The sequence below is a fragment of the Mobula hypostoma genome, chromosome 16, assembly GCF_963921235.1.
Source record: "Mobula hypostoma chromosome 16, sMobHyp1.1, whole genome shotgun sequence".
NCBI classification, from domain to species: domain Eukaryota; kingdom Metazoa; phylum Chordata; class Chondrichthyes; order Myliobatiformes; family Myliobatidae; genus Mobula; species Mobula hypostoma.
In genome coordinates this window covers 1,269,737-1,285,135 of record NC_086112.1, presented here as the reverse complement: position 1 = coordinate 1,285,135, position 15,399 = coordinate 1,269,737, and the positions used below count along the sequence as shown (strand labels likewise).

General features: G+C 44.0%; 1 protein-coding gene across 3 annotated transcripts in view; it reads left to right on the top strand.

Annotated features, from left to right (window-relative positions):
- The window catches only part of LOC134357631 (transcription factor TFIIIB component B'' homolog), a 133,094-nt gene that overhangs the window by 90,226 nt on the left and 27,469 nt on the right, over window positions 1-15,399 (top strand). For all 3 annotated transcript variants that reach the window (XR_010020682.1, XM_063069258.1, XM_063069257.1), the window contains exons 26-30: window positions 2,099-2,507; window positions 4,324-4,366; window positions 6,460-6,609; window positions 7,060-7,411; window positions 8,955-9,198. Coding sequence is in view for 2 of the 3 variants with exons in the window: in XM_063069258.1 (XP_062925328.1) it covers window positions 2,099-2,507; window positions 4,324-4,366; window positions 6,460-6,609; window positions 7,060-7,411; window positions 8,955-9,198 (1,198 nt within the window). In the remaining variant the exon portion in view is untranslated. The remainder of the gene's footprint in view (window positions 1-2,098; window positions 2,508-4,323; window positions 4,367-6,459; window positions 6,610-7,059; window positions 7,412-8,954; window positions 9,199-15,399) is intronic.

Sequence of the window (15,399 nt, the reverse complement as noted above, 5' to 3'; positions counted from 1 at the left end):
ATGGAAACATACCAGAATTGATTGTGGTTCAGTGCCAAGCATAAAACTCAGGACAATACCATAACAGACAACACAATAGCAACCAACAGTTTACAAGACAATAGTGCAAACAACCATGAGCAATCAACAATTTGCAGAACGGTCACCTGTGCAAATGTCAATAATCAAACAAATAAGTGTGATCATATGAACAGATTCAATAATCATCAACTGAATTAGCGCTGGAAAGATATTGTGCAGCGACAGTTGGGTATTACACATGAGGGAGTTTTTTTGTTAAGCTGGATAGCTACAAGAAAGAAGCTTCGTAACTGATGTGGTCCTGCTGGTGATGGACTTGTGTCTCCCTGATGGCAGTGAAATCAGCAGTAATTTTTCAGCTTTTTTCTTTGCTCTGGCAATGAACAGGACTCTTAATATCGGTAGCTGACGGCCAATGATTTTTGTTGAGTGGACTATTCGCTGCAACCTAGACTTGGGGAGGGAGGAAGTGACGGCAACCAAACCATGATATAGTTGGTCACAGCACTTAATGAAAGCTGAGTAAAAATTCATCAGAATATGCCCTGAGATGTTAAGTTTCCTAAGCTGGCATAGGAAGAACAATCTGCTGGGTTTTCTTTATGATGGGTGCAATGTGCTTGTCCCACTTCAATGTAATGGTAACTGTAGTCCCAGGAATTTGAATGACTTGGCCACAGACACAGCCTGACCATTAATTTCCAAGGAGGAGCTGGTAGGGGGTTGTCAGCGGAAGTTAATCCTCATTTCCACTGTCTTGATAGCATTCAGCTCCAAGTTGTTACGAGCACACCATGTTGCAAGATGGTCTACCTCTCTTTGATAGCAGGTCATATTATTATTTGAGAGGAGACCAACTACAGTTGAGTCATCCATTAACCTCAGGATTTTTATGGATTTGTCAGTGGAGCTGCAGTCATTTGTATAAAATGAGAACAGAAGGGTTGAAAGATCACAGCCCTGGGAGAACCTGTGTTTGTAGCCTGTCATTTCCAAAGGGATCCCACCACCAAGCACATCTTTCCCTCCTCCCCCCCCCTCCAATTTCAGCTTTCCACAGGGATCGCTCCCCACGTGACTCCATTGTCCACTCGTCCCTCACAATTTATCTCCCTCCTAACACTTACCCTTGCAAGTGGAACAATTGCTACACCTGCCCCTACAGCTCCTCCCTCACTGCTATTCAGGGCCCCAAACAGTCCTTCTAGGTGAGGTGACACTTCATCTGTGAGCCTGTTGGGATCATATACCATGTCAGGTGCTCCCAGTGTGGCCTCTTGTATATTGGTGAGACCCGATGTAAGTGAGAGACCGCTTCGCCGAGTACCTACTTTCCGTCCACCAGAAAAAGCGGGACCTCCCAGTGGTCACCCATTTTAATTGAACTTCCGATTCCCATTCCGATATGTCAATCCATGGCCTCCTCTACTGTCACGAGGAGGCCACACTCAGGTTGCAGGAACAACACCTTATATTCTGTCTGGGTAGCCTCCAACCTGATGGCATGAACATTGATGTCTCGAGCTTCCAGTAGTGACCCCCCCCCCTTTACCATTCCCCATCCTCCTCCTCTTCTCTCAACTTATCTCCTTGCCTGCTCATCACCTCCTTCTGGTGCTCCACCCCCTTTTCTTTCTTCCATGGCCTTCTGTTGTCTCCTATCAGACAGCTCTCCACCTTTTAAATCTACTCCTCATCTTTTTTTCACTAGTTCTGCGGAAGGGTCTCGGCCCGATACATCGACTGTACTTAGAGGCTACAATAGAGGCTGCCTGCCCTGCTGAGTTCCTCCAGCATTTGGTGTGTGTTGCTTGGGTTTCCAGCATCTGCAGATCTTCTCTTGTCTGTGTTTATAGACATTAGATCGGATAAATAGGAGTCCAGTGTTACATGCTGCTCAGAGTCGAAGATGTGGACTGAGGGCCAGTCCTGATGAAGGGCCTCAGCTCTAAAAATTGACTCTTTATTCCTCTCCATGGATGTTTGACTTGCTGAGTTCCTCTAGCATTATGTGTGTATTATTATGTTTTAAAAGTGCTGATTCTAAGTTTATTAATGAGTATGCTTCTGATTACAGATCTGAACTCTCAGTGGAGGCACCTGTTATACCCAGTATGTCTGAATCAGTGACAGTTTCTGATTACAGATCTGAACTCTCAGTGGAAGCACCTACTATACCCAGTATGTCTGAATCAGTGACAGTTTCTGATTACAGATCTGAACTCTCAGTGGAAGCACCTACTATACCCAGTATGTCTGAATCAGTGACAGTTTTACAAAGTAACCCCCAGCACTGTCGCTCAAATATGCCAGGACTGAATTCGGGGCAAATGGACAGAAAAAGAAAAGCTGCCAGTTTAATTGATAAAAATGATTCTACTGAGAAGAGACCAGAGGTGATGTCAAGTCAGGAGGTTCCTGGAGAAAAAATTTCACAGACTGAGGAAGTTCTTCAATCAAATTCGGCTGCCTTAACATCACCTGAGGTGGGTCTTTATTTTTGTTGATTTAGATTTGCATACACTTGCAGCATTCACCGGATTCACAATGTGCTTCTTTTACGAAAGGTGTAAAGTCGGACTGCTGGCACAGGAGTGAAATGTCTTGTGAAATTTTTTAGGATACAGTTTAATTGGCTAATTAGTTACCCCTTCAGTCCAGCAAGACCAGTAACTTTACTGTTGTGAGGTACAGGTTAAGCACCCCTTAATAAATGCTTTGGGCCAAAGTGTTTCAGATTTCAGAATTTTTTTGGAATATTTGCATCTATATAATGAGATTGCTTCCGGATGGAACACAAGTCTAAACGCAGAATTCATTTACGTTATGTATACAGCTATGCATACACCCTGAAGGTAGTTTTATATAATTTAATAATTTTATGCTTGAAATAATAATGTGTACTTTGAATCATCAGAAAGGTAAGCTATCACTACCTTGGCCACCCAGGCAGACTGTCGGAGGCTGTTTGGCATCGCCATCATCCCCAACTCTGAATTTATGTGCTACCAGTAGGCAGTCTTTGTCTTATGCTTGTTTGGCACACATATGTACTGATGCAGCCATTCAGCATGTTAGATTTTCGTCAGTGATGATCTTGACAAACTCATTGAATTTCTCTGCTGCTGCTTTAAAAACCTTTTCTTAAATCTTTAAATGTTTAAAAATTTAATGCCATGCCTTTCCTTAAATTTCTGCAACCAGCTCGCAGAATATTCACAATTACCTTCAATTTCAGTTTGTTGTTACAGGTCTTTTCATGTTTAAAGATCAGCATACTGTTAAGCAGTAGATGTTCACTCTGATGCTAATAAATCTACACTTTCAATACACGATCAAGATCTCACTTTCCGGTTTATGCAATGTTTTTCTATTTTTCATTAACTTCTGCTTAATACATATGTGAAGTCACTTCTCAGAACCATCAAAAAATTTCAGATCTCGAAGATTTTCGGATTTTGTGATTTTGCTAAGGGGTTCACTTGGGTTCACTCTGCCCAATGAAGCAGTGGGTGCTACCTCAGTAAATATATTTAAGACAAGGTTTGATAGATTTTTGCATACTAGGGGAATTAAGAGTTTTGGGGAAAAGGCAGGTAGGTGGAGATGAGTCCATGGCCAGATCAGCCATGATCTTATCGAATGGTGGGGCAGGCTCAATGGGCCAGATGGCCGACTCCTTCTCCTATTTCTTATGTTCTTATGTTCACAACCTATCGTGCGATTGGCTTCATCTTGTATATATTTTACACTTATGACAGTTATCATCCAGGTTAAATTACTGATAGCACACAAAATGCTGGAGGAACTCAGCAGCTCAGGCAGTGCCTTTGGAGGGTAATGAACAGTTGTAGTTTTGGGCTGAGACCCTTCAGTCAGGATTGGAAAAGAAGGGGGAGGAAACTGGAGCTACTCACAGATTGCACAGCATTTCCTCTGTGCTGTTTCTGAGTTGATCTTGCACTGGGTGTTGGAATGATGTGCAAACTTAAATATCCATTTTAGCTAAAATGCTTCAGTGTGCAGCATTGCTCTGTAATATTCCAACAATTTTAATTTTAGCTGTAAGATTCCAAGTGGCTGCTGTCTTCTTTCTGTGCAATACACTGTTTCAAAGGGGTGAAGGAGAAAGATTACACTGGTTAGAAATTGGAGATGCTTGTAATGCTGAGGGTATATGATCATCTACTAGGCCTGTTATTCCACAGTACTATTGTCTTCTTGCTCAAAACATCAAATTAACATAAAGAAATTGCCAAGCCCTAGTTGATGGTTATCTTGTCTGTGTTGTGTTTTACACAGGATTGCCCAGCACCTTCAGCATCTAATACATTGAGTAATTATGGTGAGTACTTTTTCACAAGAACTGGCAGTTCATTAATGATTAGTAGCAGTTTCAATTCTTGACTGCTTCCTCCTGTTGCTGTGATGATTTAGTGTGCAACATCATCACTGTGTAACATCCCAGCCGACTGCTCATCTTTGACCATTGATTCTCTCAATTTCTTTTAATACTTTGACAAGATATGCAAGTTATTCACTTCCATTTCATATATATATATATATAAAAACTTCTTGAATAATTTGTGAAGCATTTATACATAGTAATTTCTGTACACAAACACAAGAGGTTCAGCAGATGCTGGAAATCTAAAGCAACACACACAAAATGCTGGAGGAAATCAGCAGGTCAGGCAGCATCTGTGGAAGTGAATAAACAGTTGATGTTTCGGGCTGAAGACCCTTCATTAAGAATTGTGTGTTTCTCTAGATTTCCAGCATCTGCAGAATCTCTTGTGTTTATGGTGTCCAACTGATGCTTTACAATTTCAGATCACCTCTACACACAGGCAATCTACCCTGTGTTTCCTCTGAGTTAATGGAGGTGTAAAAATCATTTTGCTGGATTGACTGCTGATAAATCAGTGTGTGTGCTTGCACACAAAACATGAGCTGAGTCGGAAACCTCTTCACATTGAGCCTGTTTGGTTTGGTGGGCAGCCTGTAGTTATCTTAAAAATCAACAAAATGCAGAGCAGATTTGCATCAAGATTTTTGATTGCATTTAAAGCAGAAATTCTACAAGAGCTTTTTGTTGAACTGCTAATATCCAAACCACAGGGACTTGCACATTAATTGTACTTAATCAGGCCTGCCATATTGTGTCAGTGGTGACCCAGACTGCTCCGTAAAGGAGAAGTTTAAGTCCTGCTATAGAGGTTTGAGCACAAAATCTCATCTGAACCTCCTCTATCCACTGAACAACTCAAAGCAAATAGTCAGGAAGTCTTACAGCAATTAGAAACCAGCCCTTTACCTAATGTCCATACTAGTTCCATTTATCCTCTAAATCTTTCCTATCCTTGTACCTGCCCCAACCTCAGGCACTGCTCTGGCTGCTCATTCCATAAACTTCAACCTCTGTGTGATAGGCTCACTCCTTAGGTCCTTATTAAACCCTAACCCACTCACCTTAAACCTAAGTACTCTCGATCTTGATTCCCCAATCATGGGGAAAAAGACCGTGCACATTGATTCCATCTATGCCCCTCTTATTTTTATACACTTAAAGTTCAAGTTTAATTGTCATCCAACCATACACATGAACGCAGCCAAGCGAAACAGCATTCCTCTGAGTGGGGACAGTGTGCAACACCCAGAACCAACAGTCCCACACAACACATGTAATTATGAGAGCAGAAAAGCATACATTTACGAAAAAATGAATAGCGTCATGGCCTGTAGATTTATGGTCATCCCTCATTCTCCACTGCTCCAATTAAAGAAGTCTCAAGCTCCAGTGTCTCCCTCCATAACCTAGTCCCTTGAGTCCTGACAACATCCTTCATTCATTTCCTCTGCAATCTTTCCTTTCCAGCTCGATGGCATCTTTAGCAGTGTGACAAAAACTGAACATGATTTTAAATGTGGCCTCAGCGATGTCTTGTACAATTGCAACATAACATCCCAACTACAGTACTCAGTATCCTAACTGATGAAAGCCCCAACCTTATTTGTCTTCCAAAATGCAACACCACGCACTTCTCTGAATTAAACTTCGTTTGCCATTCCTTGGTCCACTTACCCAGTTCATCAAGATCCCTCTGTAAATCCTGATAACCATCTTCACTGTCCATAACGCCACCCATTTCAGTATCACCTGCAAACTTATTTGCTAATTGTTATATTGGGGTTGAGAGGAATAATATATCAGCCATTCTGGAATGGCAGAGCAGACTCGATGGGCTGAATGGCCTAATTCTGTTCCTTTGTCTTATGATCTTATTGATGTTTGTTGAGGGTTGCTGTCAGAGTCCGCACATCACAGTATTGAGAGTTCACCAAGTACTTAATTGACTAGAGCACCTAGAGACCTGCAGGTAGGAAAAGCTTATAGATCAATTAGTTTTTAAAGTATTGCTGTTGTGTTTCTCCCAGATCTTGCTCACATGGGTATTCCATCAGAATCTTCTGGCAGTTTCACATCCACTCCTTTGGATGTAGTAAAACCAACTCACGCAGAAAGATCAACTCTGACATCTGTTCCTGTATCTGAAGAAATGAGGAAAGCTTCACAACGAAGGAGAGGTGTGTATCTAATTTAGACAAGTGTCTCACTTGCTACGATTACATATAAATGAAATTAAATTTGTCTTTCCTTCTGGATAATGTTGAATATTGCAGAGCTGCATCTATATCCATTCCAGACTTTCCTTTCTCAACAATAAAAATAAGATTTACTGTTAATGCCATATTATTGGTCACCAGTTGGAATTGATGTGGTTACTGTCTTTGGGCAATCTACTTGGTTTTACTGTTTTTGATGTAATGGTTAGGGTAACACTGTGCAATAATAACTAAAGTATTGGTGAGTTCCATCCCCTTCTGAATGCATTAGAATCTGTGATTGACTTAGTGTTAAAGTTTGTATGTAATGCTTTGTATCATTCAGATTGTGTAGTACTTAATTTTACATCCCATTTAAAAAGATTCAGTGCTGGTTTATTCTACTGTACTGTTGGTCATTGTGTTTTCCAGGTAAACTCATTGTGAAACCCAATTTTTCAACCCCAAGAGCTGCACCCACTCCTGAGACTGGTCTCTCAGCTATAAATGCTGGGAATAATCATCCTTTAAAACTTCCAAAAACCCCCAGAAATGCACCTTCTCTACTCGATAAAGAACAGGTACAAAGTGAAGCAGCAGGTAATTCATCCGTACAAGAATTTGGTGCTGATGATGATCTCCATGGTGAAACTGAGGCACAAAATGCACCCAGCTGTTCCTCTCCAGAGAAATTGTCTGCAGTTCCAGATGCGGGTGCTGTGACAGGACAATCAGAAACAAGTGCACAAGATACAGCTCCTATCTCAAGTACAACTCTAACAAGGTAAATATACCTGCGTGGTAACTTGTTTCCATCATGAAGTTCTTTTTAAATGCATCTTTGCCTACCTTTTTTTACATGTTCACAGACTGTGTAGGACTGATATTTCAAAAACAAGTTCTGATATTGCACTTTTTTTATTTTTCACCTTCATTAATTTCATGCACGGTAGCATTGTGTTTCTTCATCTTAAGCCCATCACACCTACAGGGCTGTAGGCCGCCAACAGACAACTCAGTCCTGGGCCGAAGGTGGATGAGCCTTGTGGTTTCTCTTTCACCACACACTTTCATATGTCTTCCAGGCAAAGATCCTTCCTCTCCCAGGGGTGAGGCCTTTGGAGCTTCTGTTGGTGTTTCTGTAGCTCTGGTTTTTATGGGATGGGATTGCTAACCCTGTACCCAACCCTCCTCCTTTCACAGCTGGGCTTGGGACTGTCCATGGTGTAGAGGTTAGTGTAGCACTGTTACAGTGCCAGCTGATAGATCAGACTTCAATTCCTGCTGATAGCTTGTAAGGAGGTTGTACGCTGTCCCTGTGACTGCATGGGTTTCCTCCCACGTTCCAAAGCTGTGCCGGTTAGGGTTTGTGAGTTGTGGGCGTGCTGTCTTGGTGCTGGAAGCACAGCAGCGCGTGGACTGCTCAGAATAATCCTTGCTGATTGGTGGGACACAAATGACACATTTCACTGTATGTTTCGGTATGCATGTGATAGCTAAAGGAAATCGCTTTATCAAAAAGTGGAGGTAGATTTAAAGTTTGTTCTTCGCATAATAAAGTTTTTGATCCATGTTAATATAGCTGCTCTTTAATGTACGCATGCAGATTTCTTCCGGTTTTCGCTGTGGTAGTGAAATTGCATTCTTTACATTCAGACTTAGATGAGATTCAGATTTATTTATCACATGTACATCGGAACGTACAGTGAAATGTGTCATTTGCATCAACAATCAACACAACCTAAGCATGCTCTGGCAGCAGCCCAGGCCACAAGTGTTTCCACACATTTCGGCACCACTCACTCTCCAGTTAAAATCTGAAACGAAAAAAGAAGAAATTGCGTTAATAAGAAACAAATAGAGTCAACCTTCAAGTTAATGGCCTTTGATCAGAACTGGGAAAAGTTAAAAATATTTAGAGTTGCGGGAAAGGGAGGATGGTCGACAAGGAAGGAAAGGTCCCTGAATAAGTTGCCAGTGGAAATGAATGACATGAGGTGGCGTTGGTTGACAGAGGCCATTAAAAGCAAGCGACTGCCAGCAACGTATATATGGGGCAGTGTACTAGTACATGTACAACATATATGTGGGGCAGTAGTACTAGTATATGTACAATGTATATGTGGGGCAGTTGTACTAGTAATTAAATGCTCTGGTATGTCCTGCACCCATCTATGCAACTTGATTTTTCTGGCTGAAGCACAGATTATCTCACAATTTTTATTATATTTTTATTTTATGAAGCATAAACATGCTCTAGGACTGATTTTTCACAATATAGTTCCAAAAATCTGACCATTCGTCTATAATATTTTAATTTTTAACAGACAAGGACGTAAACCTCGAGGATTTTTATCCTTCATATCAAACAAGCCTGCTGAAGGTGAAAATGAACCAAAGCCCAAGAAGATGAAATTTCCGAAAGCACGTGTAATTCTCCCACAATTTGCTGGCAAGAGGCCCAACACACCCACCGAAGATGTGAAACCAAGCAGCTCTCCTCCTGCAAAGAAGAAACTGTGTGAAAAGGCACCTGAGAGCCAACCCAATGCCAAAAGTGCCCCAACTAAAGTAAGTTACCATTTTGTTTCCTGAGCCCATCGCAGTGATTAGGTCAAGTTGATGTATATTGAGATACAACAAATAAGACAGTAAATTATTTTCTATAATTTACTTTACTTAACTTAATGCCAATTTGGAAGTTAGTTAAGCATGATATCAGGAAGGAACTTTGTCGTCTGCATAAATATTAAATTTTTATTTAGCATTTCAAACATTCTTCTCTCTTGCCAACCATTCACCCCTTGTTATCAAGAACCTACTCAAAAATTTTCCATCTAAAAGCTTTTTTAAGGTCATTAGTTTCAAGGTAAATATGGGAAAAAATAGGTCTGGTCTGCAGGTTGAGATTCTAAATTGGAGAAAAGCCAATTTTGATGGTATCAGAAAGAACCTGGCAAGTGTGAATTGGGATTGGCCGTTTTCTAACAAAGGTGTACTTGGTTAGTGGGAGGCCTTCAAAAGTGAAATTTTGAGAGGACAAAGCTTGCATGTGGTTGTTAGAATAAAGGGTGAAGATAACAGATGTAGGGAAACATCATTTTCAAGAAGTATTGAAATCCTGGTTAAGAAAAAGAGGGCATAGCAGTATAAGCAACACACATCAAAGTTGCTGGTGAACGCAGCAGGCCAGGCAGCATCTATAGGACGAGGCGCAGTCGACGTTTCAGGCCGAGACCCCTGAAACGTCGACTGCGCCTCTTCCTATAGATGCTGCCTGGCCTGCTGCGTTCACCAGCAACTTTGATGTGTGTTGCTTGAATTTCCAGCATCTGCAGAATTCCTGTTGTTTGCATAGCAGTATAAGATAGGATAGATTTCTGCTCAGTCAGAAATATACTTTACAAATTGTAAACATTGAGGTAAGAAAAAGAATACAAAATGTGCATTAAAAAGTAATAGTGCAAAGTACAGATGTGCAATGAAGCCATATACTTAAGGAGGAGGAGTTGTAGAGTCTTATAGCCACAGGGAAGAAGGATATACTGTGGCGTTTAGTGGTGCACCTTAGTGGAATCCGTCTGTGACTAAAGGTGCTGCGCTGTTAATCAGTATGTCATGGAGTGGGGTGAGAGAGATTGTCCATAACACTTCATAGCTTCTACAGCATCCTCCTCTCAGACACAACTACTTGGGGATCCAGTTCCACCCCCAGAACAGAACCAGCCTTCCTGACAGGCTTATCAATCTTCTTGGCGTCAGCTGCTCTCACCCTGCTGCCCCAGCAGTCTACGGCATAGAATAGAATGCTGGCCGCCACTGAGTGATAGAACATCTGCAACGTAGACTGCAGACATTGAATGACCAGAGCCTCCTCAGGAAGTACAGTCAGCTCTGTCCCTTCTTGTACAGAGTGTTACGTACCCCGTAACTGGGTTGCCAAACCAGCAGAAATGGATCACTCAGTTGGAGTCTGGAGTACTAGAACTAAGAAAGTTTAATTAAAGAAATAAGCAACACAGTAATCGAAAGGATAATAAATGCAACAGTTCAGCAATGATAACCACTCATGTGCACAGAATTAAGATAACAGCATCAATCAAGCTCTATCGTTGTCTAGGGGTAAATGACCAAATTTCAAAGTGACTCAAAGTTCAGTTCGCAGTAATCGTTGCCATGGCTATGGACAACGTGGGGGAAGAGAGAGATAGAACAGGAACAACTGATCATTCAGAACGGCTTCACTCACAGACCGGCGAGATGGCTCACAAGCAGCTTTTGGGCGGGTCCTTGGTGATGTCACCTGAGGTCACCGACTGTGACCCCTCCTCCAGATGCAGTCGATCCTCTGCAGTGAACCCGGCACCCAGGCAAGGGCGGACACACACCGGGTTCCCGCTGATCGTACCTTTCCACCCTGGTCGTTGTCTGGTACTTCTCACCCACTCGTGAGAGGCGCACCGCTTCCAGGGTCTCGTTACCTCGGGTGGCGTGTGTGTCTGTCTTAGCGAACCTATCCCTTTTTATACCCCTGCTGGGGTATCGCCTGTCCATCACTTCAAACAGTTCAAGGTTCAAAGGGGGGAGCCGCTCCAGACAGCTCTCTCTCCCCCGTCCCTTCATTACACATCTCCAGACGCTGCTCCATTGTTCCTTATCTCTCCTTCCCCTGAGGGCAGGTGGCAGACCACTTGCTGATGTCACTGATGCTAACCCAGGCCAGCAAACATCTTAATTTTATGTGTATTCTCGTCACACTTTCCCCCTTTAAGGATTTTTACCGGGAGGTAAAAATTACAAACATGAATACATTATTTGATACATACACAAATATACATCTTTATCAGCTATTTGGCTAACACAGCGAGTTTGAAGCTGTCAACACCTTGACAGACAGTCATCGCATTTTCTGTTCCTTTTACACGTGTTATTAATAATCCCTTAGACCAGGCTCCAACTCAGCAAACTTCATAGTGGCCAAAAACACTGATGAATTGCGACCAATGTAACCTCTCATTTGGTTTTGTCCCGGACCACAATAACAAGGGTCGTCCCATTCCGACTCAGTTTTCTCTCGCAAGGGCTTAGTAGGAGGGGGACGGGTATTGACCGCAGAGTTATTGCAAAACTTCCTGCAGTACCCCACCATCTCCAAGAGCCTTCTGAGGGCCCTCTTGTCTGTCGGGGTTGGGAGGTCAGCGATAGCCTGCACTGTAGCTTGCATCGCTGCCAGCTGCCCCTGTGTCACCACAATTCCCAGGTAAGTGACCCTCGTGTGGCCGAATTCATTTTTTTCAAGGTTCACTATCAAACTGGCTTCAGACAGCCGTATTAAATTGCCAATACACACCTCTGTGTTCATCAGCCCTTTAGTCACTGAATTACTCATTATATATGGGTGTTGTTTACTAGGCTGCCCTATTGTAACAGACATCACCCAACGTCCCAGTTCTTTGCATATCCTCGGGACAATCAAACACACGGGTGCGAGTCGTTTAATTACTTCTAAAGATTCGCTTTGTTCGGGGATTAAGGGAGAGACCTTATCAGTAGACCTGGCCAAAACAATAGCCTTCTCCCATCTGATCGATCCCATCCTAATCTTTTCAAAATGGTTTTTTCCTCTTATCAGGAGGCCCCTAGCTTCATTGATTTCCACGCTAACACCGACTAGGTTTGTTAGCATATCAAAAGCCAGTGACCGTCTCAGTTCGCGTCGGTCATGATCAATAACATTCTTCCCCCTGGGCAGCCGGTAAATCTCTTTCATGATTCCACCAACTGTTTCCTCCAGCACCGCAAAATGTCCACCGGGGGGTACCTCGTGGGCCATGTTAAAAACCTCATCCCCATAACTCTTTTGCACCACCCCCCATTCCTCATCTGCGGATACTGTACTTGATTTCCCTTTTAGCACTTCCTCCTCCGCACAATAGCCTACTAGTTCCCTTGTCAAGGCTGTGTCAGAGAGAGCTGTCTCTGCCAAAACCATCAGCCCCTCGTCTCGCTCCTGCGTCTGCACAAATTCTTTCCTGGCTACTGCTACGTCCGTCCCAGCTCCCTCACTACCTCTTATCTCACTACACCCTGTCTCATACAAGGTTGGCAAAAATGTTTCAGCTAAATTCACTATCGCGGGCCCGCGATGAACCTGTGAGTCCATGGGCGGGGCCTCAATGCTGGCAGGCTGACCTGTCAATCTCACGACTGGGAACACGATTCCTCCGGCGATGTCATTACCGAGCAAGACTTCCACGTCTTTCATCGGTAATTCGGACCTCACCCCGATCGTGACTAGTCCAGAGACCAGGTTGCTCTGTAAGTGTATCTGGTGCAAAGGGACTGACTCTGTCCCTTCCCCAACACCTTTGACCTTGACCTCCCCAGTCTGGGTCTCTGAGCTAAACTCTAATACACTCCTCAGTATTAGTGACTGACACGCTCCCGTGTCTCTCCAGATCCGCACTGGAACTGGTTTTAACCTCTCCTTCACTGACACCAGTCCGGCCGAGATAAACCTCTCGCGCCCTTCCTGGACTTTTTTCAGACCTGTCCTTCCCTAGCGGTTCGCTTAACAGCTCAATACAGCCATTCAACATTGCCGTTTTTCCTTTTCCCGTCTCCTTCTTTGGGGCAAAGCACCTGGACGCAAAGTGTCCGACTTTCCCACAATTATAACAGACGACCCCAGGAGACTTCCTACCAGACTGCTCCCGGTCTACCTTATCCTTTTCACTAGTCCCCGGCTTACTTTCTGACTTTTCCGGCGGACTCTCCCCGACGTCCTGACTACCCTTCTGGTAGCCTTTACTCAGGGCAAACTTCATTTTATGCGTCAACGCATACTCATCCGCTAACTTAGCAGTTGCGGCTAACGTGGCTGCCTCTTTCTCATCGAGGTAGGGTCTCATACCCTCAGGGACACAACCTTTAAACTGCTCAATCAGGATCAGCTGTAGCAGTCTGTCATAATCCCCCTCTACCCCCTTTGAGGCGCACCAACGCTCACAATATGTCTGCATCTCACGGGCAAACTCCAAATACGTGCGGTCCCACCGCTTCCTCGCATTCCGGAACCTCTGCCGGTATGCCTCCGGGACCAACTCATAAATCCTGAGGATGGCCTCTTTCACCACCTCATACTTCTGGGCATCTTCCGCGGATAAAGCGGAGTAAGCTTGTTGGGCTTTCCCTTTCAGTACACTCTGAAGTAACACAGCCCACTTATCCCTCGGCCATTCCTGACTTATAGCCACTTTTTCGAAGTGGAGAAAGTACCGATCCACGTCGGTATCGTCAAATGGGGGAACCAGCCTAACCTCCTGGGTTGCCCGGAACCCTCCACCTTGGTTCGGCACGAGCCCCTGCTCGGCCCTTATCTTTAACTTCTCCAGCTCAAATTCCCTTTCCCTCTGTTTCTCCTCTCTCTCCAACTGTCTTTCTCTCTCTTGCCCTTCTACCTCTTTCTCTCTCTCTCTCGCCTTTCTAACTCTCTCTCTTTCTCCTGCCTTTCTAACTGCTTCTCTTCGTGTTCTAACTGCCGTACCCGGAACTCGTGCTCGAGTCTCAGTTTTTCAAGCTGTACCTGTACCGCGTCTCCAGCAGGTTTTTCAATAGACACCACCCCCAGCTCACCTTGGGGAAACACACCTTTAGATACATAGTGCTCTACAATAGCTCTGTGTATCTCCTCTCTCCTCATTGTCGACTTCACCTTAGCAAGATTCAACCATTTGGCCACAGCTATCAATTCCGATTTCCTGGCATCCTCTAATGCCTCCAAGGTCGGCGCCTTTATAAATTCCTCAGCCTCCATTTCTGCTGTTTGTCTTTTCTTTCTTTCGGGAATTTTAACCCAATCAATTTACTCCATCCCAAATTTAGCGTTCAAAATCGCAGACGAGAACCCCACTTATGTTACGTACCCCGTAACTGGGTTGCCAAACCAGCAGAAATGGATTACTCAGTTGGAGTCTGGAGTACTAGAACTAAGAAAGTTTTATTAAAGAAATAAGCAACACAGTAATCGAAAGGATAATAAATGCAACAGTTCAGCAATGATAACCACTCATGTGCACAGAATTAAGATAACAGCATCAATCAAGCTCTATCGTTGTCTAGGGGTAAATGACCAAATTTCAAAGTGACTCAAAGTTCAGTTCGCAGTAATCGTTACCATGGCGATGGACAACGTGGGGGAAGAGAGAGATAGAACAGGAACAACTGATCATTCAGAACGGCTTCACTCACAGACCGGCGAGATGGCTCACAAGCAGCTTTTGGGCGGGTCCTTGGTGATGTCACCTGAGGTCACCGACTGTGACCCCTCCTCCAGATGCGGTCGATCCTCTACAGTGAACCCGGCACCCAGGCAAGGGCGGACACACACCGGGTTCCCGCTGATCGTACCTTTCCACCCTGGTCGTTGTCTGGTACTTCTCACCCACTCGTGAGAGGCGCACCGCTTCCAGGGTCTCGTTACCTCGGGTGGCGTGTGTGTCTGTCTTAGCGAACCTGTCCCTTTTTATCCCCCTGCTGGGGTATCGCCTGTCCATCACTTCAAACAGTTCAAGGTTCAAAGGGGGGAGCCGCTCCAGACAGCTCTCTCTCCCCCGTCCCTTCATTACACATCTCCAGACGCTGCTCCATTGTTCCTTATCTCTCCTTCCCCTGAGGGCAGGTGGCAGACCACTTGCTGATGTCACTGATGCTAACCCAGGCCAGCAAACATCTTAATTTTATGTGTATTCTCGTCACAAGAGCCTCTGTATT